The sequence below is a fragment of the Phycodurus eques genome, chromosome 3 (genome assembly GCF_024500275.1).
Source record: "Phycodurus eques isolate BA_2022a chromosome 3, UOR_Pequ_1.1, whole genome shotgun sequence".
Classification (NCBI taxonomy): Eukaryota; Metazoa; Chordata; class Actinopteri; order Syngnathiformes; family Syngnathidae; genus Phycodurus; species Phycodurus eques.
In genome coordinates this window covers 19737919-19765751 of record NC_084527.1, presented here as the reverse complement: position 1 = coordinate 19765751, position 27833 = coordinate 19737919, and the positions used below count along the sequence as shown (strand labels likewise).

General features: G+C 41.2%; 1 protein-coding gene across 1 annotated transcript in view; it reads left to right on the top strand.

Moving 5' to 3' along the window:
• The first annotated feature begins 4962 nt into the window (after positions 1 to 4962).
• LOC133400661 (protein shortage in chiasmata 1 ortholog) overlaps positions 4963 to 27833 on the top strand; it is a 31334-nt gene continuing 8463 nt past the window's right edge. Inside the window, exons 1-24 of the mRNA XM_061673525.1 lie at positions 4963 to 5037; positions 5408 to 5467; positions 5557 to 5686; positions 5808 to 5889; positions 6673 to 6839; positions 7503 to 7665; positions 8482 to 8572; positions 8651 to 8792; positions 8894 to 8980; positions 10028 to 10160; positions 10369 to 10463; positions 11394 to 11609; positions 12884 to 13222; positions 13312 to 13524; positions 15009 to 15194; positions 15272 to 15364; positions 16975 to 17135; positions 17199 to 17271; positions 18026 to 18089; positions 21135 to 21310; positions 21384 to 21489; positions 23191 to 23302; positions 23373 to 23494; positions 27323 to 27410. Coding sequence (XP_061529509.1) covers positions 5423 to 5467; positions 5557 to 5686; positions 5808 to 5889; positions 6673 to 6839; positions 7503 to 7665; positions 8482 to 8572; positions 8651 to 8792; positions 8894 to 8980; positions 10028 to 10160; positions 10369 to 10463; positions 11394 to 11609; positions 12884 to 13222; positions 13312 to 13524; positions 15009 to 15194; positions 15272 to 15364; positions 16975 to 17135; positions 17199 to 17271; positions 18026 to 18089; positions 21135 to 21310; positions 21384 to 21489; positions 23191 to 23302; positions 23373 to 23494; positions 27323 to 27410 — 3084 coding nt within the window. The 5' untranslated portion in view covers positions 4963 to 5037; positions 5408 to 5422. The remainder of the gene's footprint in view (positions 5038 to 5407; positions 5468 to 5556; positions 5687 to 5807; positions 5890 to 6672; positions 6840 to 7502; positions 7666 to 8481; positions 8573 to 8650; positions 8793 to 8893; positions 8981 to 10027; positions 10161 to 10368; positions 10464 to 11393; positions 11610 to 12883; positions 13223 to 13311; positions 13525 to 15008; positions 15195 to 15271; positions 15365 to 16974; positions 17136 to 17198; positions 17272 to 18025; positions 18090 to 21134; positions 21311 to 21383; positions 21490 to 23190; positions 23303 to 23372; positions 23495 to 27322; positions 27411 to 27833) is intronic.

Sequence of the window (27833 nt, the reverse complement as noted above, 5' to 3'; positions counted from 1 at the left end):
GGCCTAATTTGGAGCATGGGTCCTTGAGACTTTTTCGCTTCCTTAACCATTGTTCGAATACAGGTGTGTCATGGGGTCAAGGAGCGATGAAAAGTCGCTTCCTTTCAAACATAGCAAAGGACACCAATGTTTCAGATGAATGTGAATCCACTTTTCCTAACTGACGTTAAAACCAAACAAGAGGCATATGATGACATGTATACTGAGGTTGGACAGTACAGAGGGAAATATCTATACAGGTTGGCCAGACAGAAGGATAGAGATGTGAAAGATGTGTAGCATGTTTGGGTGATTAACGATAGACTTGAGACTGTGTTGACCGGGGCCAGTAGTGTGCTGGATAGATGGAAAGAATACTTTGAAGAGTTATGAATGAGGAAAATGAGAGAGAAGAAAGATTAGACGAGGCAAGTTTGGTGGACCAGGAATGAGCAGTGATTAGTAAGCGGGGAGTTAAAAAGGCACTAAAGCAGATGAACAATGGAAGGAGGTATGGAAGCATCCAAGAGAGGTAACAGAATTCTCAAGGGTCTTTGTAGATCTAGAGAAAGACTATAACAGGGTACACAGAGAGGAACTGTTGTACTGCATGAGGAAGTCTGGACTGGCAGAGAAGTATGTTAGTATCGTACCGGACAAGTATGAGGGCAGCAGAACAGTGGTGAGGTGTGCTGTAGGTGTGACGGAGAAGTTTAAGGTGGAGGAGGGACTACATCAGGGTTCAACTCTAAGCCCCTTACTGTTGGCAGTGGTGATGCACAGGCTGACAGATGAGGTTAGACTGGAACCCCCATGGATATGATGATGACATTGTGATCTGCAGTGAAAGCAGGGAGCAGGTGGAGGAACATTTCAAAAACTGGATGCATACACTGGAAAGGAGAGTAATGAAGATTAGCCGTAGTAAGGCAGATACTGTATATGTGGATGAATCAGAGAGTGGGAGAAAGTAGAGCGAAGCTACAAGGAATAGAGATAGCAAGGGTGGAGGACTTTAAATACTTGGGGTCAACAGTCCAGAGCAATGGTGAGTGTGACAATGATAGAAATGACTGGCTGCCTGCTTACACAACACTGCATACGCGTTTTTGTTTGCCACATTCCATTACAGATTTCTCACAAACATATATTTGCATTATATGTACACATACATATATTACACTTAGTCGCGCAAATACAAAACTCGCACAAATATAGCAACACACACACCGAGGAGAAGCTAGGATGTGTCCGGGACTACATGACGTCACACCAGGAAGCAGCGGCTCCACTATAAAAGACAACGGCCACGGACTAACGGGGTCTTTTCCGCCCAGAGGTGATCGAGCTGCACGTGGAAGACCTCAGCAATGAACCTTCACTACCCTTATAGTTTGAGTCTGTATTTTCGAATAAATTGTTAAAACTTTTCATTTGGCCTGATGATTGAAGAATCCCCTCGACCAGAATAAACGGATCGGGTGTTAGAGGTTCGCACGGCCGCCAAGCTAAACCCGAGCTGCGGCCTTCCTTTGTTCTTAAACCGCTAACAGTAAGAAGGTGAAGAAATGGGTCCAAGCAGGTTGGAACGGTTGGAGGAAATTGTCAGGTGTGTTATGTCACAGAAGAGTCTCTGCTAGCATGAAGGGCAACGTTTACAAGACAGTGGTGAGGCCAGCCATGATGTACGGATTAGAGACAGTGGCGCTGAAGAGACAACAGGAAGCAGAGCTGGAGGTGGCGGACGGAAATGAAGATGTTCAGGTTCGCTCTCGGAGTGACCAGGTTGGATAAAATTAGAAATGAGCTCATCAGAGGGACAGCCAAGGTTAGATGTTTTGGAGATAAAGAGCAGACTTTGATGGTTTGGATACCTCTAGAGGAGAGAGAGTAAGTATGTTGGTAGAAGGATGTACGTGAAACCTTCGAGCATCTTCGCGCAGTCTATAAAATTCATCGGTGTTCTCCAGCCATCCATCCATTTTCTGAGCCGCTTATTCTCACTAGGGTCATGGGAGTGCTGGAGCCTATACCAGCTATCTTTGGGCAGGAGGGGGGGGGGGGAGACAACATGAACTGGTTGCCAGCCAATCGCAGGGCACACATAAAAAAACAACCATTCGCACTCACATTCACACCTACGGGCAATTTAGAGTCTTCAATCAACCTACCACGGATGTTTTTGGGATGTGGGAGGAAACCGGGGTGGCCGGAGAAAACCCACGCAGGCACGGGGAGAACATGCAAATTCCACACAGGCGGGGCCGGGGATTGAACCCCGGTCCTCAGAACTGTGAGGCAGGCGCTCTAAGCAGTCGGTCACCGTGCCGCCCCATCGGTGTTCTATTGCTTTAAATATTGCTCCCGTAAAGGACTATGGGTAACATATCTTATTTCTTTTCGTAAAGGTTGCTCAGGAGTAACTGATGCTAAAGGTGGCATTGAAGCACCTTTCTTAAGCATTTTTAGAATTCCAACGACCTATCCTTCAAGTACTTCCGGGTCATATCGCAAGTCATACAGTCTTGCTCAGTCACAACATATACAGTATTCACCAGTGGTGGAAATTACCGAAGCTTCAGTAGATTTTTCGTATATCTGTACTTTATTTGAGTAGTTATTTTTCCTCACATTTTGTTTTGTTTTTCACACTACATTTGAAAACAGAAATCTGTTCTTTCTACTCCTTATTCAGTCCTTACTTTTTTCGATCTACGTGGATGACGATGTAAAAAAAAAAGTTAACTGTACAGTGGGCCCCCGCTATTCGCAATTAATTTACTGTACGCCCATTATAATCGCATTGAGAACAAAAACAAAAACAATTTCAACCCAATTAAAATCTTGAATAAGCGGGGATATACCGCCAATCAGCATTTCCCACGAAAAAATGGTGGTACTTTTTTTTAAGTGAAGGCGTTGCATCACGACTTCTATCTTTACCAGTGTCACCTTTTTAATCAAGTATTTGTACTAAATTCTAAATTAAGTTCAAAGTGTGAGTGCATTTGCCGCGTCTCTCTTCAAGTTACATTTTATATTATTTATTTATTTAAGTTCTGGTACAGTTAGCTGGAAGAGTGAAACCATATGTTGAATGTATTTTTTAAAATTATTGTTATTTCTTAATACTGTGTGAATCTATTCGTCTCAATTGTAAATAAATACAGTATTATTATTGTCTGTAATCCTGATTAGCTACAGTTTGTAACGCTAGACCCATAGAGCGCCACCCAGTGGGCATAAGGAAATATTACAAACTTTTTCATATAGCATTAGCTAACATTATAATTGTTATAGATTATTTTTAATTTTCACTATTAATGAAAACGTATAGCTGTAGTACAGTACTTGGCATGTTAACTACTTACACAGGCTAACCATCTTGGTTATGTTGCATGCATGTTGTTTTATATAATGTTCTCCTCTCCTCCTGTGCTATCGGTTTCTTGAATTGAAGCTTGTTCCTTGGTACAACTTCAACAGCAGTGTAACATATTTTATGCGTTTATAATCGTATTTGTTGTATTTTAGGTCTGTCTTTGTAGTAGCTAATGTCGTAGCGGACCGACATAAGTGTGAATTAGCGACAGGAAGTTAGCCCGACGTTTGCTATTCGCCTGACAATCGCCAGGGACCGTCTACAAGTTAAACGACCAAGGCTTTTGGTGAAATCACTTAAAGTCAATCAAAATACTGTCCGACTATTATATTTCATCTAATGACAGCAATCTCTTTTCAACAGTCACCTACGACTCAGTACACATACAAATAATCATCATGATCATCATAATCATAATAATAAGCTATAAGATCAGCAATCAAGATTCATTATTGTAACAAGTGAAACCAGAAATCTTTTACCTCACACCAATCCTGCCCTCAGCAAAAACAAAACAAAACTGCAAAGAAGTCACTGAAAAACAATCGTTAACTAAAATAAGAGTTAACACACTTGTGCTTTTCAACAGAAAATACTTCAAAACAAGGTTCCATATACTTGGGCGAAAGGATTGGTTGTCCTTGGTATGGAAACCAGCAACCGTTCCTCACACGAAACAGAGAGACGGAACTAGTTGTGGAGTCTTTGTCACGGAGGTTACGCAAAAACATTTCAAACAATATTCCATTACGATATACTGTCTGTGCCACATTCACCCAGTTCAATACAACAGGCTATTAGGAGGTTCACAAAACGTGTCCTTTTCTGTTAAGATGGCAAGACAAACAATAGAACGCGTTCCGTCAATTCCCGAGTACTTTAACGTCTCTCCGGATAAAAAAAAAAACAACAACAAAAAAACATTGCATGTCTGAGAGAACAGATGGCAGAGGAGATGCTTGTTGCGCCATGTAAGACACATTTTCTAAGTCTTGACTCTTATTTAAGAGTTAAGACTCTTCCATCTTCCATCCAATAACACCATGTGGCTATGTGAAATTTGCATTTAGGTAATGCAAATAGTGTTCAGTAATTGAAAAAAAATATTGTACATATTTCTGATAATTAATTGCACACAGTTTCTCCATAATGCAAGATATCCGCAAACGTTGACCTGTAGTAAGTAGTGGACTCCCATTGCCACCTACTACGGCAATCGGAATAAGAAAAGGTGTTTTTATTGATTTTTAGTGATTTTTTTTTTCTTCCAATTTAATTGCATCCAGTTTCGCCAAAATACAAGATATCAGCAAAGTTTGACCTGTGGTAAGTGGTGGACTCCCATTGCCAACTACTACAGCAAACAGAATGAAAAACAAAAAGCAAACAAAAAACATCATTTGTTCGATATATGGTGGGTGATTTGTTAGACATTTGTCACCCTCGGAATTTGTAATTTGTGGACGGTCCCTAACACAGACTGTCAGCGACATTAGACTCAAGCGTCGTTATTGCTGTAATTGTATGTATATTTGTCGTGACAACAAATCCACCCGCGGTTTTTTTTTTTTTTTTTTTTTACAGTTTGCGAAATTGACCTCCATATACTACACGTGTGATATAGTTGAAAATGAAGGTATGAGGCAGAGTACGAGCGTATGAGAACTGAATGTCAGGTGAATAGCAAACATCCAACTTTCTCCCGCTGTGTGAATTAGCTTAACAATAGACGATCTTTGATGGTCATCGACTTCAGGTTTTTTCTTCCCACTTATAAGTCAAGATAACTCATAACGATAAAATTGGTGAATTTGTGATCTTAAATTATTTAATCTTTATGTTTTAGTGGTTAATAAGAACAGAGTATGTTTGATAATCGAATAAATATGTTAGCTATGGTACTGTAGTTATCTGTTAGCCGTAGCTTAGCTATTATTAGCCAAGTCGAACTAATGCGTTCTTTTCCCCAAGAAGAGAAAAAGCTAAAAGAAAAAAAACAACACAAACCTTAAAAAAAAAAGAAAACTTATTTGGTTATGTTTGCAGGTGTGACACTCAACTATGTTCTCTTTTATCAGCTTCAAAGCTATTGACTATGTCTTCGAGGTGAGTTTGTGATTATGATAGAGTTGAAAAAACACAGTAAAACGGAATTATGAATAATTGATAGAAAGAAAAACAAATCTTACTTTCAGACCAGAAACCGTCAGAAGGTGATGATGGACTTGTTGGCGCTACCCACGCCCTACATAGGTGACAAGGATGACTATTTCCCTCACAGTGTTACCCTGGCGGAGGTCACCTACAGGAAGCCGTGGGTCAGAGGTACACTTATGAAAGCATGTTTTTTTGTTGTTGTTGTTGTTTTTTTTTTGTTTTAAAAATCAATTTAATGGAACGGAACATCAACATTCAATCATGCAACTGAGGTGATTTGCATGTTTAGGGAAGGTGCTTTCCACCTCGCTGAGCGCTTCTGTCCTGGATGACCTCAGAGGAACCACACAACACATCAACTCAACAGAAAAGTGACGTACCTCTTAAATCAGTGGTTGCCAAACCTCTTACACCAAATACCACCTAAAAAATATTTGGCCACCCAAGTACCACCATTATGACCAACATTAATACAGTAGTAGTGTACAAGGCAAAGTGTTCATCCAAAATGAGGCAGAGGTTGTATTCCAAAAATGTATATTCAATATTATTGTAAGCCACTGTTATGGACAGTTTCAACATGAATACTGTACTTAAATATATGAAAATAAACTAAATAGTGATTCAATTAAATTGTATTGTACACTAAAGTTAAATAAAAATTGTACATTAATAAATGTTTCAAAACAAACCAATACTAAACATTGAATGCAAATGTATTGAATTTAAGATTTAAATATGTACAACTGAATTGCGCTTCATAAATGAACTGGAATGGATTAATAATAAAAAAAATGTTTAAGCCTTTATAATGTTATGCAGAGTTTGAATATTTAATTCGGTGATTCTTTCGTGTGCCATTAGAGGAAATCACTGCCATAAAGGTCTGAGTGCAAGGATTTTACGCCGGTCGGTTAAAAGTCATATTTGCATTGTTAATAGATTTTGTAATACATACACGTCATTTACAGCAAGTTGTCAACCATAAATTGGCTAAAAATTGGGTTTTATTGAGCATTCCCCAAACGTTTCCGATTTTGAAACATCCTGGGTGTCGTGCATTGGGAGGATACTTGGTGGCCTCACTACACTGTGGTCATTACAAAGCCCCTTAATTTTGTAGTTTTTAGAATGACAGATTTGTTCCTCTCCAGATTTGTTGACCCTGGGAGTATCAAGGACAAGATGGAGATTGTAGGGAGCTGTCCTGCTGACTCAGCAGAGCTTCTACACCAGATGGAAGAGACGAAGCTTGCCCATCCATGTGAGGAATCCTTCTTCAAGTTAACTGCACAGTTGGATCCCTCAACTAAAGACCAGGGTAAATTAAAAAAAATCCTGTGAAAATGTGCATTAGAATACAGAAATACCTTGATTTACAAGTCCCCCAATTCACAAGTTCTTAAAGTTATGAGCCGTCGTTTGGTCAATTTGTTTGCTCTGTGTTGCGAGCCAAAATTAAAGGTACGAGCGAGGTTCGGATACAGCGTTGCAAGGTACTGTAATGCCCTCACATGTGGGCAAGGAGAGCCACAGTCACCGATGCACTTCCGTCCGTTGATTGAATGGTCCAACCAGTTAAAGACACAAATAGAAAATGAGAAGACTCGCAAGCAGCCGCTGTAGGCCACAACTCACACCCAGACGCTCACATAGCCAACCCGATTCCAGCTGCTGTCACTCATTAGGCCACGCTTATTGAAGCCACACATCCAACACACAAATACTACAGTATGTACAGTAATTACACTGTATTAAAACAGTGTATCTCTTAACGTTCTCTTTTACTATGGTTTTACACAATACAGAATTATTTTTCGTTATTAAAAGCACCCCAAACATTTTTTAGGGGTGGTCTGGAATGGATGAATGGCAATTGTTTTCCAAGTGGAAAATTGTTTTGACATGCGAGTAAATTGAGTTAAAAGTTTAATCACAGAACAAATTCAACTCTATATTAGAATCATTTGTTGGATTTTGGCAGATCTGTTACTGCTGGAAGACATCATGGCTGCCGATTTCCTCCCACGATTTAAACAACATTTGCCCAGCCTGAAGAGCAAAGTGTCCCGGCTGAAGACCCTGCTGGTGGCCGACCCGCTAATAAGCCTGAGTGGAGACTTTGTCACCGAGGAAACAATACTCAGGTGGCAGAAGTGGCAAATGTACTCACATACTTCCTCAGTATTTAAAAAGTACAGATACTTTGTGTTAAAAAGACTTTTGGTAAAAGTAGAAGTATTGATCTGTTTACAAATGTAGGGAGTGAAAGTAACAAGTCACCAGAAATTAGATACCTTAAAATCTACTTACGAAGTATAGCAAGAAAGTATTTGCACTTCTTTACTTCCCACCACCGTCAGTTTCATACGTCATAAATCAGGGGTGTCGAACCCAAATTCACAGTGGTGTAAAAAGCACACTTTAATTTTATAAACACATGAGAAATCAGTTTGTTTAAATAGATACAATAATTAGTTTGGCTCTCTATCTGTAGTCTTCGGGTTTCTTTTTTGCCCTTCAATAAAAAGCCAACCTCGAAACTATTAACAGGAGTTGAAAAAGTGCAAAATAGAAAAGCTATGTTATATTGTTTTGTAACAGCCATGCTGGCTCACAAGATAAACAGGTCTGTCCTTTACGTGAACAGATAATCTGCCTCCCACCTGTCTTAAAGCTCCTGTTTTCCTTTTTTTTTGGGAAGGGGAGACCGGTGGCATGGTTGCACTTGCCGGTCTCGACTAATGCGCCAACACACTAGCAAAGCATTCTAGGATTTGTAGTATTAGTAGTACATGCGCCATATAGGCTACTGGCGGGCCAGCTCTACACATTTGATATGGTCTCGCGGGCCAAATATAATCACATCACGGGCCAGATTTGCCCCCTGGGCCTGAGTTTGACAAGTATGTCATAAATGCACGTTTTAATGCAAATGTTATGTGAGGGTTACAATCTTGTAGGCACTGTGCGTCTTCTGAGAGGCCCAATGACGAGCTGCACAAAGCGGATATCGCTGAGGAGTTTACCGAAGAGCCACTAATGGCAAACGAGGTCATTGAACTAATACCTGTATTACAAATATTTGATTTTCTCACTCAATAGCTGAAAAACTGTATTTTCCTCTGGTAGTCGTTGCTGTTAGCTGAGCTTCTGGACGACTGCAAGATGACCGTCGACTATCCCAGCAGCTTTTCAAGCCTTTGTCGTTGTTTAAATGTTGTTGCTGAACAACTGGATGAGCAACTTCCTGACCTGGAGGCGCTTAATAAAGGTAACGCACAGGCTGTTGAGATTGTCTTCCATTAAACATGCAAAAAATAAAAGTGTTGTTGCAAGGGATAAAAGTCTTTTTTTTTTTTTTGTGTCCTTCAGATGAATCAGCATCAGTGGACATTTTCCATTTTTCTTCAGTGCTGACAACCAGCAAAGGAAACTGGATGAAGGACACACACCCTTCAGGTTGAATACAAAACAGTCAGGTTCTGGTACTACCTGTAGAACTGTTACTCGTTCTAGTACTCATAGCATAAAAGGTTCTGGCCCCTTGTTCTTGAACTGTAACTGTCTCGATTAGTGGTTCTGGTCTGGTATTGATCAGGTACTGGAACTGGTACGATAAATGACTCTGTTACTGGTCCTGGTACTGGTCCTGTTCTGGTTATATGACTAGTTATGGAACTGGAGCTGGTTGTGGCACTTGTTACTGGGTACTGTCTTTTGTTCTGGTACTGGTACTATAACTGGTCAGATACTGTAACTGTCTGTGGTACTGGTTTTTGTACATGTGTGGCTCTGGCACTGGTCCTATAACTGGTTGTGGTACTACAACTGGCTTTGGTGCTGGTTCTGGGACATGACAGGTTCTGGTACTGGTACTATAACTAGTCAGGTGCTATAACTATCTTTGGTACCGTTTCTGGTACATAACAGGCTCTGGTGCTGGTAGCCAACTAAAACTGTTTTACTGGTACTGTTTCTGGTACTTTAACTGATTTTGGTGCTGGTTCTGGCACTGCGTCTGGTAAAGTGGAATAATGCAAAGGTCAGCATTTCAAGTTTTGTGCGCCTTTACAGACATATGTAATCCAAAGAATCAAGGTTATATGTTCCACCCTTCCATCCATTGTCTGTACCACTTATCCTCACTAGGGTTGCGGGCGTGCTGGAGCCTATCCCAGCTATCTTCGGGCGAGAGGCGGGGTACACACCGAACTGTTCGCCAGCCAATCGCAGGGCACATATAAAGAAACAACCATGCACACTCACAGTCACACCTATGGGCAATTTAGTCTTCAATTAACCTACCACGCATGTTTTTGGGATGTGGGAGGAAACTGGAGTACCTGGAGAAAACCCAAGGATACACGGGGAGAACACGCAAATTTCACACAGGTGGGACTAGGATTTGAACCCCGGGCCTCAGAACTGTGAGGCAGATGTGCTAACCAGTTGTCCACCGTGCCGCCCGTTAGATGTTCCATTGTATTATTATTTTTTTATCATTAGAATGGGCGACACTTCCGACCGACATGGAGCTGGAGGTGACTCTGAGTCCACCTACCACTGCCACCAGTCACTATCACGTCTGTCAGAGCATATGTGACCTCCAGAGGGAAGAACTGTCTTTACTGGACACACTGTGAGTGAGGATCTTAAAATCTATCATTTTGTATTAGAGTAATTGACTGTGACACTTCCAGAAATAACTTTCTACAGGCTTCTGATTGGCTCTCGTGGCTCATTGTTTTTTGATACAGCGCTTGTATTGGATCCCATTAGACTGTGCCGTCAGTGTATGTTTTAGTAATTTTTCTGACTTTTTTTCATTCATTTTTATGACATTCCAGATCTTTGGTGTCAGCAGGAGCTCAGAAGCCAATGGAAGCGTCGCTCTGGAAGGCCGAGAAGTATCCAAACTATGTGCTAAGCTTCATGTTTGCAGGTAGAATCAAGATCTCCTTGGTCTAACATCGATTCTTAAGTAGAGTGAAACCTTGACTTACGAATGCCCAGCTTACGTATTTTTCGTGATATGATTTTTTTGGTCCTGAGTTGTGTGCAAACATTTGAGTTTCAAGGAGCCAGATGGTGGCAGCAAACTTCACAACAAGCAACAGAGAGTGAATACAAAACAAAAACAAAAAAAACAGGCTTCAAGCTGTTTAATGTCACTCTCAGTTGAAGTTTACGGTTGAACTAAACACAAAACAAAGAGAATTACAGGTTGAGTATTTAATCAAAACCACATGACTTTGCTGAAAGGCGGCTTAATACTAACACATAATGGGAAACGCTGTAAACCGGCTAATGAAACTAGCATCGATTTTTGCTGTAGTTATAAACCTTTAAACAAATTACATTTGAACACAAACTAGTAGCAACACATAGAGACAGACAATACAGTACTGATAGGCATATATTCTTTATCCCCCGCAAAGAATGACTAATATTACAGCATCTTAGTTGAAACTCATCATCAAATCTATGTATACAGTAGTATGTATCTGTATCTGTAGTATCTGTATGTATTATACTGCCCCTTGGTGGCCAAAAAAAAACCAGCACAATGAATTAAATCATGAAATCATGATGCACAAACTGTTTAATTACAATATTTACGTTGTATTTATGTTATAACTGTATGTTTGTATAAAGTACAACGCCATAGAGTGCTATTTTTCTTTAAAAAAAAGAAAATGCTGGGTTTTCTGGGAGGCTGAAATTGATTAATGGCATTTCCATTCATTTCAATGGGGGAACGATGATTTACGATATGAGTGTTTTCAGTTAGGAGCGTGGTTATGGAACAAATTAAATTTGTAACTCAAGGCACTACTTCACATGAAAACAACTAATTTGTAACTTCTGATAGAACCTGAAGTAGAAGAAGCAGCCGTTGACTTCCAGCCGCTGAACGAAGCCTTGAAGTTGACAACCTTGGAAAGTTTGGTTCCAGAAACAGAGAGCGGACAGTTTTTTGGTAACATGCGGGAGTCTCCCGAGAGGCTGAGCGCTGAAGCTCCTTCTCATGAGGACGACCGCAAGGTGGAAGAATTTAAGAACGTGTCACCGGAACCTGATGGAGAGTGTGAGCTCCCTCAGTTTTATTTCTCATCATTTTTTGCATCAATTCATCAAACAAGAAATGTTTGGTCAAGCCCTGACTTTGTGGTATTGACTTATTTATTACAATTTTGGGTCTTATGGTGAGCCATCAATATTTGCCACCATGCTACTTCGCAGTTAATCGTCACCCATCTCGTCTGGTCGGTCTAGTATATGTGGTTCAAATTTGGTAGCAATTGGACAAAATGTATCATTGGAAAGGTTCAAAATGAACCTAAAATGGCTGCTTTAAACCAAAATGGCAGATGACGTGTGTCTTTCCTGTGATGGGTTCTTGATACTTTTTTTGTGGGTCTACTCATGATGGACATGTCTACCAGATTTCATGTCACCAAGTGAAACTGGCTTTTTCAAAGGTAATATAAGGGATACTACTGTGTGTTTAAGTCAGGGGAAAGCCCTCAACTGGTGTAATAATAAAAACTAGTCAAAGTTTTCACAATTTAGCATTGTCCAGCTGTCTAGTGTATGCGATTCAAAATTAACAGCAATCTGACAAAATCTCTCGGACAAGTTTGTCTTTGCAAGCCAAAATGAACCTAAAACGTCTGCTCAAAACCAAAAAACAGACTGTGTGTGTCTTTTCTTGGCATGGATTCCTGAGACTCTTTTTGGTGGGTCTACCTATAGACATGCGTACCAAAGTTTATGTTGGTAAGTAAAACTGGCTTAAGGGGGTGGCTTTAAAATTCTGGAGGGTGCAACTGAGTCAAAATGGCCACATCCAATCAAAATGGCAGACTTCCTGTGTCTTTTCAGGCATGGAGTTCAGGATTTTTTTGTGGGTCTACTTATAGACATGCACACTAAAGTTTATGTTGCTAAGTAAGACTGGCTTCTGGGGCTGACTTTTTAAAATTCTGGAGGATGCTGAGTCCAAAAAAACTTACTGTCTTTTCAGGCATGGTTACCAGAGACCTTTTGTGTGTGTCCTTATGATAAACATGCTCATTTGGGTGAATTCCCTCATAGGAGTTCCCTGTTCCAGCCCTAGTATTTGCCCAAAATGGCTAATTCAAGCCATAGTGGCTGACTTCTAGCTTAGTGTTATGCATGGGTCTTGAGACCTTTTCATGTGTTCTGTTATGACTCACATGTCCCCCAAATTCCGCATGGATCGTTGCAAATTGTATTGTAGGCTGATTTCTTTTCTTCTAACCTTCCAATGAGTTTTGAGGGTCTAGCACTAGGGGCCCGTCTAATAACAAACCAACATTTCTCCTGTTGTTTCCTCAGACTGCTTACAAAGTGCTTCACCTCACCCCAATGAGTCTACAATTGCAGCAGTCATGGTCCAAAAGCATACCGGTGCCGAGTTCTCTCAAAAAACGTTCCCTCTTGACACAAAAGAAGTCGAACTTTCAACAAGCACCAATTACAGAACGGCAAACAAGATGTTTTCCCAAGTCTCATCCATAACTTCTACTCATAAAATGGATGGCAACCTCAGAAGCCAGAAAATTGACGACCAGAGAGGCGTCGTCACGGCAGCCAGAGGTCATCTGGTGCAGCACGCCGATCCGCTGACCAGCTTCATCATGCTAAGGTCGCAGCAGGCATCCCCTCCCGCTGAAGGTGCGTCTTCTTCTCCTTGGAGGGTCAGGAACATATCCCCCATGATAAACGAGATTCACTGTAAGTTTGTGATCTTTTGTGTTGATCAGCACCAGAGGAGGAACAAGAAAAACAAAGGGCTCCCGAGGTGCACCCTACTCCAAAGCAGACACGCAAAGCAGACAGGAAGCCCACCACCATCACTACCGCCACCATCCCCATCACTACTGCTGCAGTGTCAGGACAAGCCTTCAGAGGGCAGAGCACCACCACCCGTGCCCAGGATCCGCTCAGCAGCAGAGTGGTTCAAGTTCAAGCCATTGGTATGAGTCGCCTTCATTTGCTATATAGAGACAACGCATCCTGTTTCAGGATCGAGATAAACTTCAAACAACACAACTAAGAAACTCTGGTTCTGTAGACAGTATTTGCTGACGCTGTCCAGCACCACAGTAAGGCCTTCCTTTAATAAAATACAGTACATGTATAAATTGTGTAATCGCAAAATATAATCATATATTTCATTGATTACGCATATATATACATCCATCCATTTTCTGTACCGCTTATCCTCACTAGGGTCGCGGGCATGCTGGAGCATGCTATCCCAGCTATCTTCGGGCGAGAGTCGGGCTACACCCTGAACTGGTCGCCAGCCAATCGCAGGGCACATATAAACAAACAACCATTCGCACTCACATTCTCACCTATGGACAATTTAGAGTCTTCAATCAACCTACCACGCATGTTTTTGGGATGTGGGAGGAAACCGGAGTGCCCGGAGAAAACCCACGCAGGCACGGGGAAAACATGCAAACTCCACCTGTGTGGGGCCGAGGATTGAACCCCTGTCCTCAGAACTGTGAGGCAGACGCTCTAACCAGTCGACCACCGTGGCGCTCGGATTTTATATGAAAAATATAATCAAATAAATTCATATCAAATCGAATCGCAAGGCCATTGAATCGAACGGAATTGGTCAGCTTTAAAATGTACCGTCCTTGAATCGTATCGCATTCCATATATCGAGATACGTATAGAATAATTTTTTTTGGAGAGATAAAATAAAATGTGTGTGTGTGTGTACATTTAAAAAAAATACACAAATTAAAAATGATCAAAATAAGATTTTAAACAATTTAATAAAATAAACAACAAAAATAAGACATTAAAAACGGCGAATAGAAAATTGCTACCTATTTAGAAAATGTAACGTAATATTGTGTGTGTGTTGTGTCTGTGTATGTATATATATATATATATATATATATATATATATATATATATATATATATATATAAACATACAATTACAATTATAAAAAAATACTTAAAACTGGATCTAAACATAATGCTAAAAAAATAAAAGCAAAAATTATTTTTTAAAATGTATACCGAAAATAAAAAATATACTGTATTTGTATATAAAACATTAAAATAATAATAACAAAATTATTTACTAATAAAAATGCTAAGTTTATAAGAATATAATTGCAAAGAGATTAAATAGAAACACCAATATTTTTTTACGACAATCTCTTTTCAATGCATTTCTTTTACTTGTTTTGCATGATTCCACTGATATCTAATAAAAATCTTGGATCAATACTACATTTTATTCTATTTAATTATCTTTCATTGTTAATTTTTCAGTATTGTTATTTGTGGATGACTGAACAGGACACATTACACTGTTCAACTGGCTCATAGTGATGGCTCACTTAAGTTTCAGGATAAATGAAATTACTGATAAATATTCAGACGCATACTAAAGAAGACCTAAAGGTGTGTTTTAATGTTGCACACAGACAGTCAGCGTCAGGCCTACCACGAGCTGCTGTCCTTGGCTTGGCCTCGTCTATCGTCTGCCAAAGAGCTGGGCCTCAACCTCCCTGCCTGGAGGGACTTTGAGCGTTTGACCCCGGACCAGACGCGCTACGTGCTCAAACAGCGGGAGATGGCGCTGTGCAGGAGGACGCTAGCGGAGAGAGGAGGTAGGACACACACAGAAAGGATAATGTAGTTGTGAAGGGGATCATAAGGAGCACTATTGATGTGGTATTGCATGCAGATGAGGAGCAGCTGTTCCACCAGGTGCTTGTGATCCATACGCTGGTTACAGCCAGGGAGCTGCTGTTCAAGTGTCACCTGAGTTCTGCTGTGGGTTAGTAAAATCAACGCAGTGTAAGAGTTTAACTATCCATCACAAACACTTTGTCTTAAGAGCAGTGGTTCTCAATCTGGGGTTCGTGAGAATAATTTGCAATCCATTATGGCGTATCATACACACAAAAAAGGCGCATCAATTAAACAAACAAACAAACAAAAACAAAACAAAAAAGTTCCTCCTCCCTACCTTTGCTTTGAACCAATTCAATTTGAGATATGACCACGAGATGGCAGCGAACTCAACTGACTTCTCGTATCTGGGATCCAGTGTTTTTCATCAGCTTTATGAATCTATCTTTTTCCACTGTATAAATACGAATCATGTCCTTGGCTACAGTATATACAATGATTTGCAAATCATTGAATTCTGCTTTTAACACAACGTCCCAACTTCATTGGAATTGGGGTTGTAGAATGAAATTGTTGACATTACCTCCTGCAGGAGCTGAACATAGATCCTGTTAAATTTGTTTTGTTGAGGTTACAGGAGCGGCATAGGGAGTCGCGGCTCTCTTTAGCGTGATTCATACATAGCACTTGGTAATGTGCTTTATCTTCAGGAGGTTTTAGACTGATATGCCCGTCTTCGTCGCAACATCTTTCAGACAAGTTCTGCAGACTAAGGTTGTTTCCAAATGATCGTCATTATGTGCCCTTTTTTTGGGACAATTTCTGTCTCACTAGCCGCTAGCGTCTTCTCCCCCATGTCTTCTCTGCACAAAAACAGCTGCCATGGAAATCTTGTGGAGTAGCAAAAAGTATAGAAATGATCCCCTTTTCCAGATCGAGCATTAATAAAACACGTTTCACGATATATCGCCCAGCACTACTTTGAAAGGCCCCTAACATAATGCTAACACATAATGCAAAATGCCATAGATGAACTTACAAATAATATGGATAGTTGTTGTGTTATAACCCCTTAAGCAACGGATATTTGAACACAAAGAATGCAACAACACATGTAGACATTCAATAAAATCATAATCACAGGCCTATATTCTCTATCCACTATGAAACTATTATTACTGATGCTTACTGAGTCACTTAGCTCATTCACTGCCATTGACGGCTGTTAAATTCAAATATCCATGTTAACATGGAGGACTGGCAGTGATTAGTTGTGAAATGCCTCTTCATTTGTGCCTGTATGAGTATTATACTGCACCCGGTGGCCAAAGCACGCACACTAAAAGGAGCACAAAAGCTGGAATGGATGAATAGCATGTCCATTGATTTCAATGGGGAAAGGTGATTTGAGATACAAGTGTTTTGAGTTACGGGCGTGGTCAGGGAAGAAATTAAACTCATAAGTCTAAGCACCACTGTACTTGACCCTTGGAAAAAGAAACTTCTAAGACAATGACTTTTTATCCCGACAAAGTACGTCTTTGTTCTTGAAAAGATTACAACGTTCTTCCTTGTAAAAATATAACTTTACTCTCATAACATAACATAATATGAATTTGTTATTGTAACTTTACAGACTTTTTAATTCCTGTAGCATTTAGTGGTACACATGATAGTTATGTTTAATTGGTGTTAGGATTATGAGGGATCCTTGGAAAATGTTCTCCCCTGGACCAATAAAGTTTGCTGCTTTAGAGTACCTGAGCAAGGCATCAGAGACATGCATCGACACGGGTCTGACTCAGCTGCTGAGGAGGCTGCACATCATCTTACATCTTGGGCGCAGGAACCGCGAGTCTGACGTGAAACTGCTGGAGCTGCAGAAGCTGGTGGTGGGGCGTCTGCACAACGACAAAGTCAGTATTTGACGCAGGTTGGATTACAACAACAATAACCTGACACGTTTGTCTTTGGTGCAGATTCTTGTAATCACATCGCTTAATTGTGACAACAACATGTCCACAATCATGCAAAGCTTGAAACAACTGACAGGTAAGCTTTAATATACATCTATAACATTTTATGTCTTCAGAAATAAACAAACAAACAACCATTCGCACACACAGTCACACCTAAGGGCAATTCAGAGTCTCCAATTAATGCATGTCTTTGGGATGTGGGAGGAAACCGGAGTGCCCGGAGAAAACCCACGCAGGCACGGGAGAACATGCAAACTCCACACAGGCGGGGCCAGGGATTGTGTGTGTGTGTGTGTGTGTGTGTGTGTGTATATATGTGTGTGTGTGTGTATATATATATATATATATATATATATATATATATATGCGCGCATCTTAATACTGTGGAACACAGTGGACGACTGGTTAGCACATCCGCCTCACAGTTCTGAGGACTGGGGTTCAAATCCTGCCCTCGCCTGTGTGGGGTTTGCATCTTCTCCCTATGCCTGCATGGGTTTTCTCAAGGTACTCTGGTTTCCTCCCACATCCCAAAAACATGCAATTTTATTTTGTATTTCTATTATAAGTGTGTTGTGACATAGCATGAGAAAGTTTCCGCAAACCTTTGACTGGTACTGTACATTAATAGATACAGTACCAGTCAAAAGTTTGGAACCAGCATTCCACAAAGGTTTGATTGGAAGTCAGTGGTACTGTACAATTTAGGCAACACCTGTCCCATTCAATAGCATTTTCAAGCATCTGCAAACTTTTAACTTAGGACTCCTGTTCTATAGAACCATGAACTACAGTGACACAGTCTTTTGTTGTATGTATCTCTGCAGCTGTAAGTGTAGTTCGCCCCGATGACGACAAGAGCAAACTGAATGGCGCCAGTGTTGTCAGCAGGTGAGTTTATTAATTACATGAATATTCATATACAAAGTACATTGGTACCTCAACTTCCAAGTTGAATACCTTCTGTGACCAAGATCGTAAATTAATTTACTCGAAAAGTGCCGCGAAATTTGGCAACTAATTGCCTCCCGGGAAAAGATTTATAGTTGCCTCTAGATGCCAAAAGACAAAGCACTACTTTTTTTGCAGTCCCCTCACTTCAGCGTTGTTCTTTGGCACCAAGATACCAAAAGACGGCGGCGAAACAATATTTTTATATTAGGCAGTGCTTTGGCCTGAGCACAATAAAAGCTTTTATTTTTCAGCGTGAATAGGTGAATTTGCAAGTAGTGAATTGCAAAAATGATGATGAGGGATCAGCCCAAAACTGCACAGGGGGAGCTGGTCAATGACCTGAAGAGAGCTGGGACCACAATCACAAAGGTTACCATTCGTAACACACTACGTCATCATGGAGTCAAATCCTACAGTGCCCGAAAAATCCCCCTGCTTAAAGGTCCCGTATTTTGCCAAACCTACTTTTTTTACTATTTGGTATCTAATATTGTCTCTGTGGTGCCTCAGTAAACACGAAATATGAATTAAACTCATCCATGCATTCCTGAGTTCCAGGCGTTTTTCTGCCTAGAAGCCTGAAATCAGGTCATTCGAATTTCTCAAGCTTATCTACGTCACTAGCGAAGATCTCCGCCAAACTCTCCGCTCCCGAACCAGCACTGTTGACATAACAAATGCGTGTGCTCTCACAAGTGGGTCTTCTTCATGGAGGCAACCAATCAGAGGATAGGGGGCGAGCTTAGCCAAATATGGAAAAGCAGATACAATGCTGGTTCACCAAGATGTAGCTCTCGGAGGTTTCCTTTTCTGGACACATTTCTGACAAAACCAAAATTGACAATTTTATACTAAGTACATGTTAGAGAGTCACACTATGAGGTCTAAATTGACAAAATATGGGATCTTTAAGCCAACACATGTCCAGGCCTGTCTAAAGTTTGCCACTGACCGTCTGAATGATCCAGAAGAGGATTGGGAGAATGTCATGTGGTCAGATGAGACCAAAATAGAACTTTTTGGTATAAGCTCCACTTGGCCGTGTTTGGAGGAAGAAGAATATGAGTAGCATCCCAAGAACACCATATCCACTATGAAGCATGGGGCTGGAAACATCATGCTTTGAGGCTGCTTTTCTGCGAAGGGGACAGGATGACTGATCGGTATTAAGGAGAGGATGAATGGGGCCATGTAACGTGAGATTGTGGGCAAAAACCTCCTTTCTTCCGTAAGAGCATTGAACATGGAACGTGACTGGGTCTTCCAGCATGACCATCTGTGGAGGGAGTTGAAAGTCCGTGTTGACCAACGAGAGCCCCAAAACATGACAGATCGAGAGAAGATCTGCATGGAAAGGTGGGACAAAATACCTGCTACCGTGTGTGCAAACCTTGTCAAGAACTACAGGAAACGTTTTACCTCGGTAATTGCAAGCAAAGGTTTTATTACAAAGTATTGAGTTAAACTTTTTGATTGTCCGAATATCTATTTTCTGCAAGAATATGCAAATAAATTGTTTAAAAATCATACAAAGTAATTCATTTCCAGATTTTTTCCCCCCACATTCTGTCTTTCAAAGATGAAGTGTTCCTTTGATGAAGATTACAGACCTCTCTAATCTTTTTAAGGGGAACAACTTGCACAATCAGTGTCTTTCCAAATACTATTTTTCCCACTGTGTATAATTGAATACACTACAAAGACAAGATGTTTAATATTCAAAATTATAAACTTAGGTTTTTTTTTGACTCATTTTTAATTTGATACCTGCAACACTTAATTTGATACCTGCAACTGGGACAGGGACATGGTTGCCATTGTGTTATATTACCCTTTTTTTTAACAACACCCAATAAGCATTGGGGAACTGAGGACACTAATTGTTGAAGTTTGGTAGGTGGAATTCTTACTACTTGCTTCATGTACAACTTCAATCACACAACAGTCCGGGTTCTCCGTTGTTGTATTTTGCACTTCAGAATGCGCTACACATTTTCAGTAGGAGACAGGTTTGGAATGTTGGCAAAACAGTCTAGTACTCACACTCTTTTAATACAAAGCCATGCTTTTGTAACAGGTGCAGAATACAGTTTGGCATTTTCTCGCTGGAATAAGCAGGGACGTCCCTGAAAAAGATGTCGCTTGGATGGCAGCATATTTTGCTCTAAAACCTGTGTGTACCTTTCAGCTTTAATGGTGACTTCACAGATGTGCAAGTTACCATTGCCATGGGTACTAACACACCTCCATACCATCACAGATGCTGCCTTTTGAACTTTGCACTGATCACTTTCCTCTTTGGCCTGGAGGACACGATGTCAATGATTTCCAAAAACAATTTGTAATGTGGACTCGTGAGCCCGCAGCACTTTGTATGAGTCCGTCTCAGATAAACTCAGTCCCAGAGAAGCCGGGCTCCTTTTATACTCAATAATGACACTCACCTGTTTTCAATTAACATGTTCATCTGTGGTGTGTTCCAAAAAGGTGATTTTTGAGCATTCCTCAACTTGCCCAGTCTTTTTTTGCCCCTGTCCCAGCTTTTTTGGAACATGTTACAGGCATCAAATTCAAAATGAATATTTGCAAAAAAATGCAAAGTTTGAATAAAATTGCAAAACATTGTGTTCGGTTTTTATGTTTTACACATCCCAACTTCATTGCAATTGGGATTTGTACATTTTCTCAGTTGAAATTAATTAAAACGGCATTAATTGTTATGAATGGAGTAATTACAGAAAGTAATTTGTTGAGAATTGCCGAGATTGGAAGTACGTGACGGACGTTATACAAATAGTCCATTGCTCAATTTTTTTGTCACTTCCCTCGAGCGTGCGTATCTGAAGCTTACTCAGAATTCAAATATCAGCTTGCAACACAAAGCAAAACGATCACGTCTCGTTACTCGAAAAACTCGTAAGTTCGGGCACTGATAAGGTACCACTATACACTAAACACGAGTCCTTGATCTGGTCCACATAGCATTCAAGACAGTGGGTGCGTGTTGGTGTACGAGCAGCATCTGGGCCCGGACTTCCCGTGGGATATTTTCTCTCTGGTGGTGGAGTACGACCATCCGGGCCCGTCACCGTGGGCGACCGTCTGCAAGGAGAGGAGAGTGCAGCACCTCACCTTTGACACCGTCCTCCATGGCGGAGGTCAGCATGTGTGACTCGATCTGCCTTTTCTTCTGTGGACTAGAAGGTGATTTTGTTTTTAAAACTCCCACAGATGAGGAGGCGCGCGAGGACACCCTGGTGGACAAGGTGGCGTATGTGTTGTTGGTAACTGAGTCGCTCCTCAACTGTGTATTGTTGCTGCAGGCGCTGGAGTCCATGTAAGTGCTGCTGATGGTAGAAAAAAAATAGAAGCTATGGAATATATCCAAAGTCACTGATGGTGTGGTGGTAGATTTGCCTGACCCACCCAGAGGTGGGTAGGAATGCGCTACATATACTCCATTACATTTACTCAAGTAACATTTTGGATAAATTGTACCATCCATTCTCCATTCCCAACACTGCTTATCCTGGTTAGGGTCACGGGGCGCTGGAGCCTATCCCAGCTGGCTTCGGACAAAAGGCAGACTACACCCTGAACTGGTCACCAGTCAGTAGCAGGACACATATAGACATGGACAACCATCCGCACTCACATTCACACCGTCACTGATTGGGAACTGAACCCATGCTGGCCACACCAAAGTCAGGCGAATGCACCACTAACACCATCAGTAACTTAAATTGTACCTGCTAGAGTAATTTTAACAAAGCATGCTTTTTACTTTTACTCAAGTATTTATGTGAAGAAACGGTACTTTTACTCCGTTATAATAATCTACATGCCACTCACTACTAGACTTTACATCGATCTGATCGGCTTGATTGGTATCGTCCGATAATTAGCATTTTCTGCTGATCGGCTTTAATGTCATAATTCAATGACGTCATTGATCGGCTCCGCAAACGACATTTAGTCCGCGTCGCCATCGTGTACAGTATATTTGAATTCAAAAGCTAGTTCATTTTGAGGCTTGTCACGTATCTTTTGATGTAGTACTGTGAATATCTGACCGTCAATAAAGTTATTTAAAAAAAACGTAGATGCGTCTGAGACTGACAACACGTAATGCCAGATCAGACTACAAGAGAAATTTATCTTGTCAACTCATACGTGACCGGATACACCCGTTACCATAGCGATGACAACAACAATGGATCGCGCTGCGTGTATTATGAGAACAAAATGGGGAAAAACGTGCCGGGGGTGGTCACCGATGCGCGGGAGAGGACGTTCATTTAAGGATTGCTTGAGGTATGTTCACATACTTTCAATACGATACAGCTCGCAAGCTAGCAACAAAACGTTATGTAGCCTAGAAAACTAGTGCTAGCACTAACGGTTATACGTAAACATGCCGGGGTTCTGTCGAATCATGCTCTAAAGTTTTGGTGTGTGTGAAGTACTTTAATTACAATAATGTAATTACAGTAAGTTAGCATGTCACTGTTCTGTGTGAAAGACATCAACACAGAATTGTGGGGAGGGGGTGTCAAAGCAGCAACCAGCAATTTCTCAAATTTAGAGGCACAGTGGTGCCTTGATATACGAGTTTAATTTGTCCTCTGACCACTCTTGTAACTCAAAACACTCATATCGCAAATCATCTTTCCCATTTAAGTGAATGGAAATGCCCTTAATCTGTTCCATTCTCCCATAAAAACCAAGAATGTTTGTAATGTGTTTTTCAATAAGAAGAATAGCACTCTCACTCACCTCTGAAGGCACCACTGTATTTTCCTAGCTATGTGATTGTAAGTAATTGTTTTCAGCACAATAAGGCCGAAGATGTGAATGTCAGGTGTGAAGATCCTTTCACACAGCTGTTTTTTTCCTATTTGAAACTTCCCCGACAAGGTGGAACACTCGTCAGGCACCTTTCCGGTGTTAAAGTACTTCAAACCCGGATGCCTGCATCAAGGAATACCTTTACACAGAGACGGCATTTTGCTGCTCACACTTTCTGATGTTTTTGCAGGTTTAACATAACGCTGCTGGCAAGGAGCCACTGTCCGTCCCTGCAGAGGCTGGGCGGCACCAATCACTACTCTGTCATCACGGTGGATGAGCGCACTGTCATTGTTGTTCAGGTAGACAAACACGCCACCTACTGAACTCCTACAGTATTGCAACCTACCTACCTACTTTTTGTGTGTAAAGGAGCAGGACGAGCTTTGTGAGGAACAAGCCTGCGAGGTGATTGTGATGAGGCTCACCGCTCTGTCGCTGCAGTATAACTACTGTTGGATCATACTGCACTGCCCCGACGGCAAGGGCGGAGGGTCAGTTCTACTCTGGTTGATATCTTGCTTTACTATGTTAGCATAGGAACTGTTTCAATGTTAGGATTTGAGCTCATTAGTTCTTATTCAAAACAGGATCAAGCAACATGTGAAAAGGGGATAACTTATCACTCAGCTTGCTACCTTGCTTTCATTAACTGCTAGCATTTGATCTTATCACTTCTCATTAGAAATATTACCTGGCAACTGGAAAATATTGGAGAACTCTTATCACTTAACCATAATGCTGGTTGCTATCTTTCTGTATGTTAGGGTAGCAACTGCTAGCATGATAGCATTTGGGAACTATTTCTCATGAGAAAATAATGTAATACTCTATTCAATACATTTTAGCATTAGGCCTGTCACGATACCAATTTTTCTAAGACGATATATTTTCCCCAAAACTATCACGATGAACAATGTTGTTTTTTTAAGGCCTGACCTTATTATGTTTTTGTTATTTATTACATTTTATTTTTTGCTTTTAAATCCATCCATCCATTTGCCGTACCGCTTATCCTCACAAGGGTTGCGGGCGGGCTGAAGCCTATCCCAGCTATCTTCGAGCGAGAGGCGGGGTACACCCTGAATTGGTCGCATGCCAATCGCAGGGCACATGAAAAAACAACCATTTGCACGTACGGGCAATTTAGAGTCTTCAATTAACCTACCATGCATGTTTTTGGGATGTGGGGGGAAACCGGAGTGCCCGGAGAAAACCCACGCAGGCACGGGGAAAACATGCAAACGCCACACAGGCAGGGACGGGATTTGAACCGGAGAACTGTGAGGCATATGTGCTAACCAGTCGCTCACCGTGATGCCGCTTTTAAATCATCCATCCATCAATCCATTTTCTGAGCCGCTTCTCGTCACTAGGGTCGCAGGCGTGCTGGAGCCTATCCCAGCTAACATCGGGCAGGAAGCGGGGTACACCCTGAACCAGTTGCCAGCCAATCGCAGGGCACATACAAACAAACAACCAGTCGCAGTCACATTCACACCTATGGGCAATTTAGAGTCATCAATTAACCTACCATGCATGTTTTTTTGGATGTGGGAGGAAACCGGAATGCCCGGAGAAAACCCACGCAGGCACGGGGAGAACATGCAAACTCCACACAGGCGGGGCCGGGGATTGAACCCCGGTCATCAGAACTGTGAGGCAGACGCTCTAACCAGTCGGCCACCGATTGATTATTGATTCTCTCAAATTGTTTTTCTTTACTCTGTGATATGGATCCCCCTGGGTCTGAAATAAATAATAAAGCCTTCTATCCGATTATAATCGGTTTAGAAGCCAAAAAGGAATGAAAATGCTCCATATAAACACCTTAATCGGAATTAACAGGCCAAATCTGAATGGAATTCCTTTTGCCAAACCGATCAGAACTAAATTTGTAAATGCACGGTGACGTCATCTCATACGCACAGCATAAATATGGTGGCTCCCGACAGAGCTCGTATGCGCCGGAGATCTTATTTTTAACTACTTGTAATTTTTATAGCAAGCGTTTTTTAAATAAACGTATAAAAACAATCCCAACTACTGTGCTGAATAGATGACGTACCTCCATCTTGATAAATAACATGACATTCTCAATGACATGTTTTACGGCTATAGATCACGCCACTTAAACAGTTGACCAGAGATCTTCAATCGGAATGATTTCAATCAGAATGAGAAAAAGTCTCCATGTTAAACTGGGTGGTTGGTCCGCTGAAGACGAGCCCTTCGCCTGTCAAATGCATTGACGTTCGGTGTAGTCAACTATTGGCTGAATGTGTGCCATTGAGGTTTTGCTTAATAAACAGTTAACATTCCGTTGTTTGTGCTAATTGGGGACGAACACACACAACAACTCGGAGAGGCACTGACATTATAAACGACTTTGCCGCAGTGAAGGAAGCTGTTTAACTTCTTAATTCGCTAGCTCACATGCTATCTCGTTAGCTTGCGAACACAACAAACAGTTAACTTTCTCTTAAGTGTTTCTGTTGTGTGAATCTGTCTCCACTGCTCTAGAGTCCAGTGGCGGTGTGCTTTACACCACTGCATCCGACGCTTGGCATTGCACTTGGATGCAGCTGCTTGGCCATGGAAACCTATTCCATGAAGCTCTCTGCGCACTGTTCTTGAGCTAATCTGAAGGTCACATGAAGTTTGGAGGTCTGTAGCGATTGACTGCAGCAAGTTGGCGACCTCTTTGCACTATGCGCCTCAGCATCTCCGCTCTGTCAGTTTACGTGGCCTACCACTTTGTGGCTGAGTTGCTGTCGTTCCCAAATGCTTCCAAGTTCTTATAATACAGCTGGCTGTCGACTGTGGAAATTTCACGACTGGACTTGTTGCACAGGTAGCATCCTGGAATTCACTGAGATACTGAGAACGACCGCTTCTTTGACGATGTTTGTGAAAACAGTCTGCATGCCGAGGTCCTTGATTTTATACACCTGTGGCCATGGAAGTGATTGGAACACCTGATTCCAATTATTTGGATGGGTGAGCAAATACTTTTGGCTATATTGTGTATCTAAAGACAGATTTCTTTAATGTTTTATGGACTGATGATTTGAGAGTGACCTTTATGGACCGGATGGATGGGCCCGTGGCTGGATCACTCATGGGCCCAGAGCTCCACTACAACTCAAGACGCCAACAAAGTGGAGGTGGGATACTGGTATGGGCTGGTATCATTAAAGAGGAGCTGGTTGGACCTTTTTGGGTTGACGATGGGCTCGGAACGAACTCCCAAACATACTGTCAGTTTTTAGAAGACATTTTCTTCAGGCAGTGGTACAGGAAGAAGTCTGCATCTTTCATTAAGACAATGATTTTTATGCAAGACAATGGTCCATCACATGCATCCAAGTACTCCTCTGCGTGGCTGACCATAAAAAGCTTGAAAGACGAAAAACTGATGACATGGCCCCCTTCCTCACCTGACCTGAACCCAATTGAGACCTTGTGGGCAGTTCTTAAAAGGGAGATATACAGTGACGGAAAACAGTTCACCTCTCGGAACAATGTCTGGGAGGCTGTGGTTTCTGCTGCAGAAAAACTTGATCAACTACAAATAAAAAAAACTGACAGAATCCATGGATGGAAAGCTTATCACTGTTATTGAAAAGAAAGGTGGCTATATTGGTAACAGATTTGTTTTGAAACAAACTGCATCAGTTTCTATCAATTTCTATTGCAAAGTTTTGAGTTGTTTATAATTCTGATTTAAACAAATGAAAATAAAAAAGTGAGATGGGAAAATGTGTTTAAATAATTCTGCACACCAATAATTGCCTAATAATTGTCTCCTAAGAAAGCCTAAACCTCACTTTTACTTTCTGGAACATTTTGGTTTGAGGTTTTATTCACATTTTGAATTAACCGAAAGCACTGTGATTGGTGATTAATACAAATAATCCTCACAAATGCGACTTGCCAACAGACCATCACAGCAACGTTTAAAGGTACGTTTGGATAAACTTTGAAACTTTAAAACATTTTCAAGATTTTTTATATTTATGTAGAATAAATTTGTACTGTACTGAGTGTTTTAGGCCACGAAAAGTGCTTCAAATGAAGACAAATGGCTTTAATGGATGACCCCCTCCCACCCATTAGTCCATTAAATCGAGGTTCCACTGTACTATAATTCAGCTTTTTTTCCCCCCATTTTTCAAAGTCTCATATCGTACATTTCTGCCAGAACCCTTCCTATGTTGCCAACCTTCCATTTCCTAAAACCAAACAAAACAAAAAAAAGCCCAAAAGCAAAATCCTTCCCCGATCAGATTTACAAATGTCACGTTAATTGTATTGTGCAGGTTCTCGAGTGAAGCCTTCAGCAACTTGGTGGTGGTCTACTCGTCACTGGTGCTCTTCGGCATGGAGCTTGAGGACCTGGATGTCAAGGTACAAAGATGAGGGTGTAGCGATTATGTATGAAATACGAATTGTGCTTAATTTAGAAGGAAACGATGAGTTGGAAGCGGCGCCTGCGTCACTTCTGGGTTATCGTAATTTTAAATTACAGCGTTATAAATCAAGCTATTTGATATATATGAGGGGAAGAATGTCAATTTTTACAGGTTTAACTTGAGGCAAAATGACCACAAACCTTTTTAATCAGTCTCTTATCGGAAGGTGGCTCCACTTTAGAAACTTTGAGTTTGAGAGCCGGGGATCATCCGAAGCGACGAAAAGGGTGAATTTACCCCCCCCCCCCCCTCTCCTCCATTCTATCACCTTCGCATACACAGAGGGGCTGGACCGCCTTTTGGCATTATTTTTCCATTTTAGGATTATTTTGTGGTTTAAAACCAGTAGAATCAAATA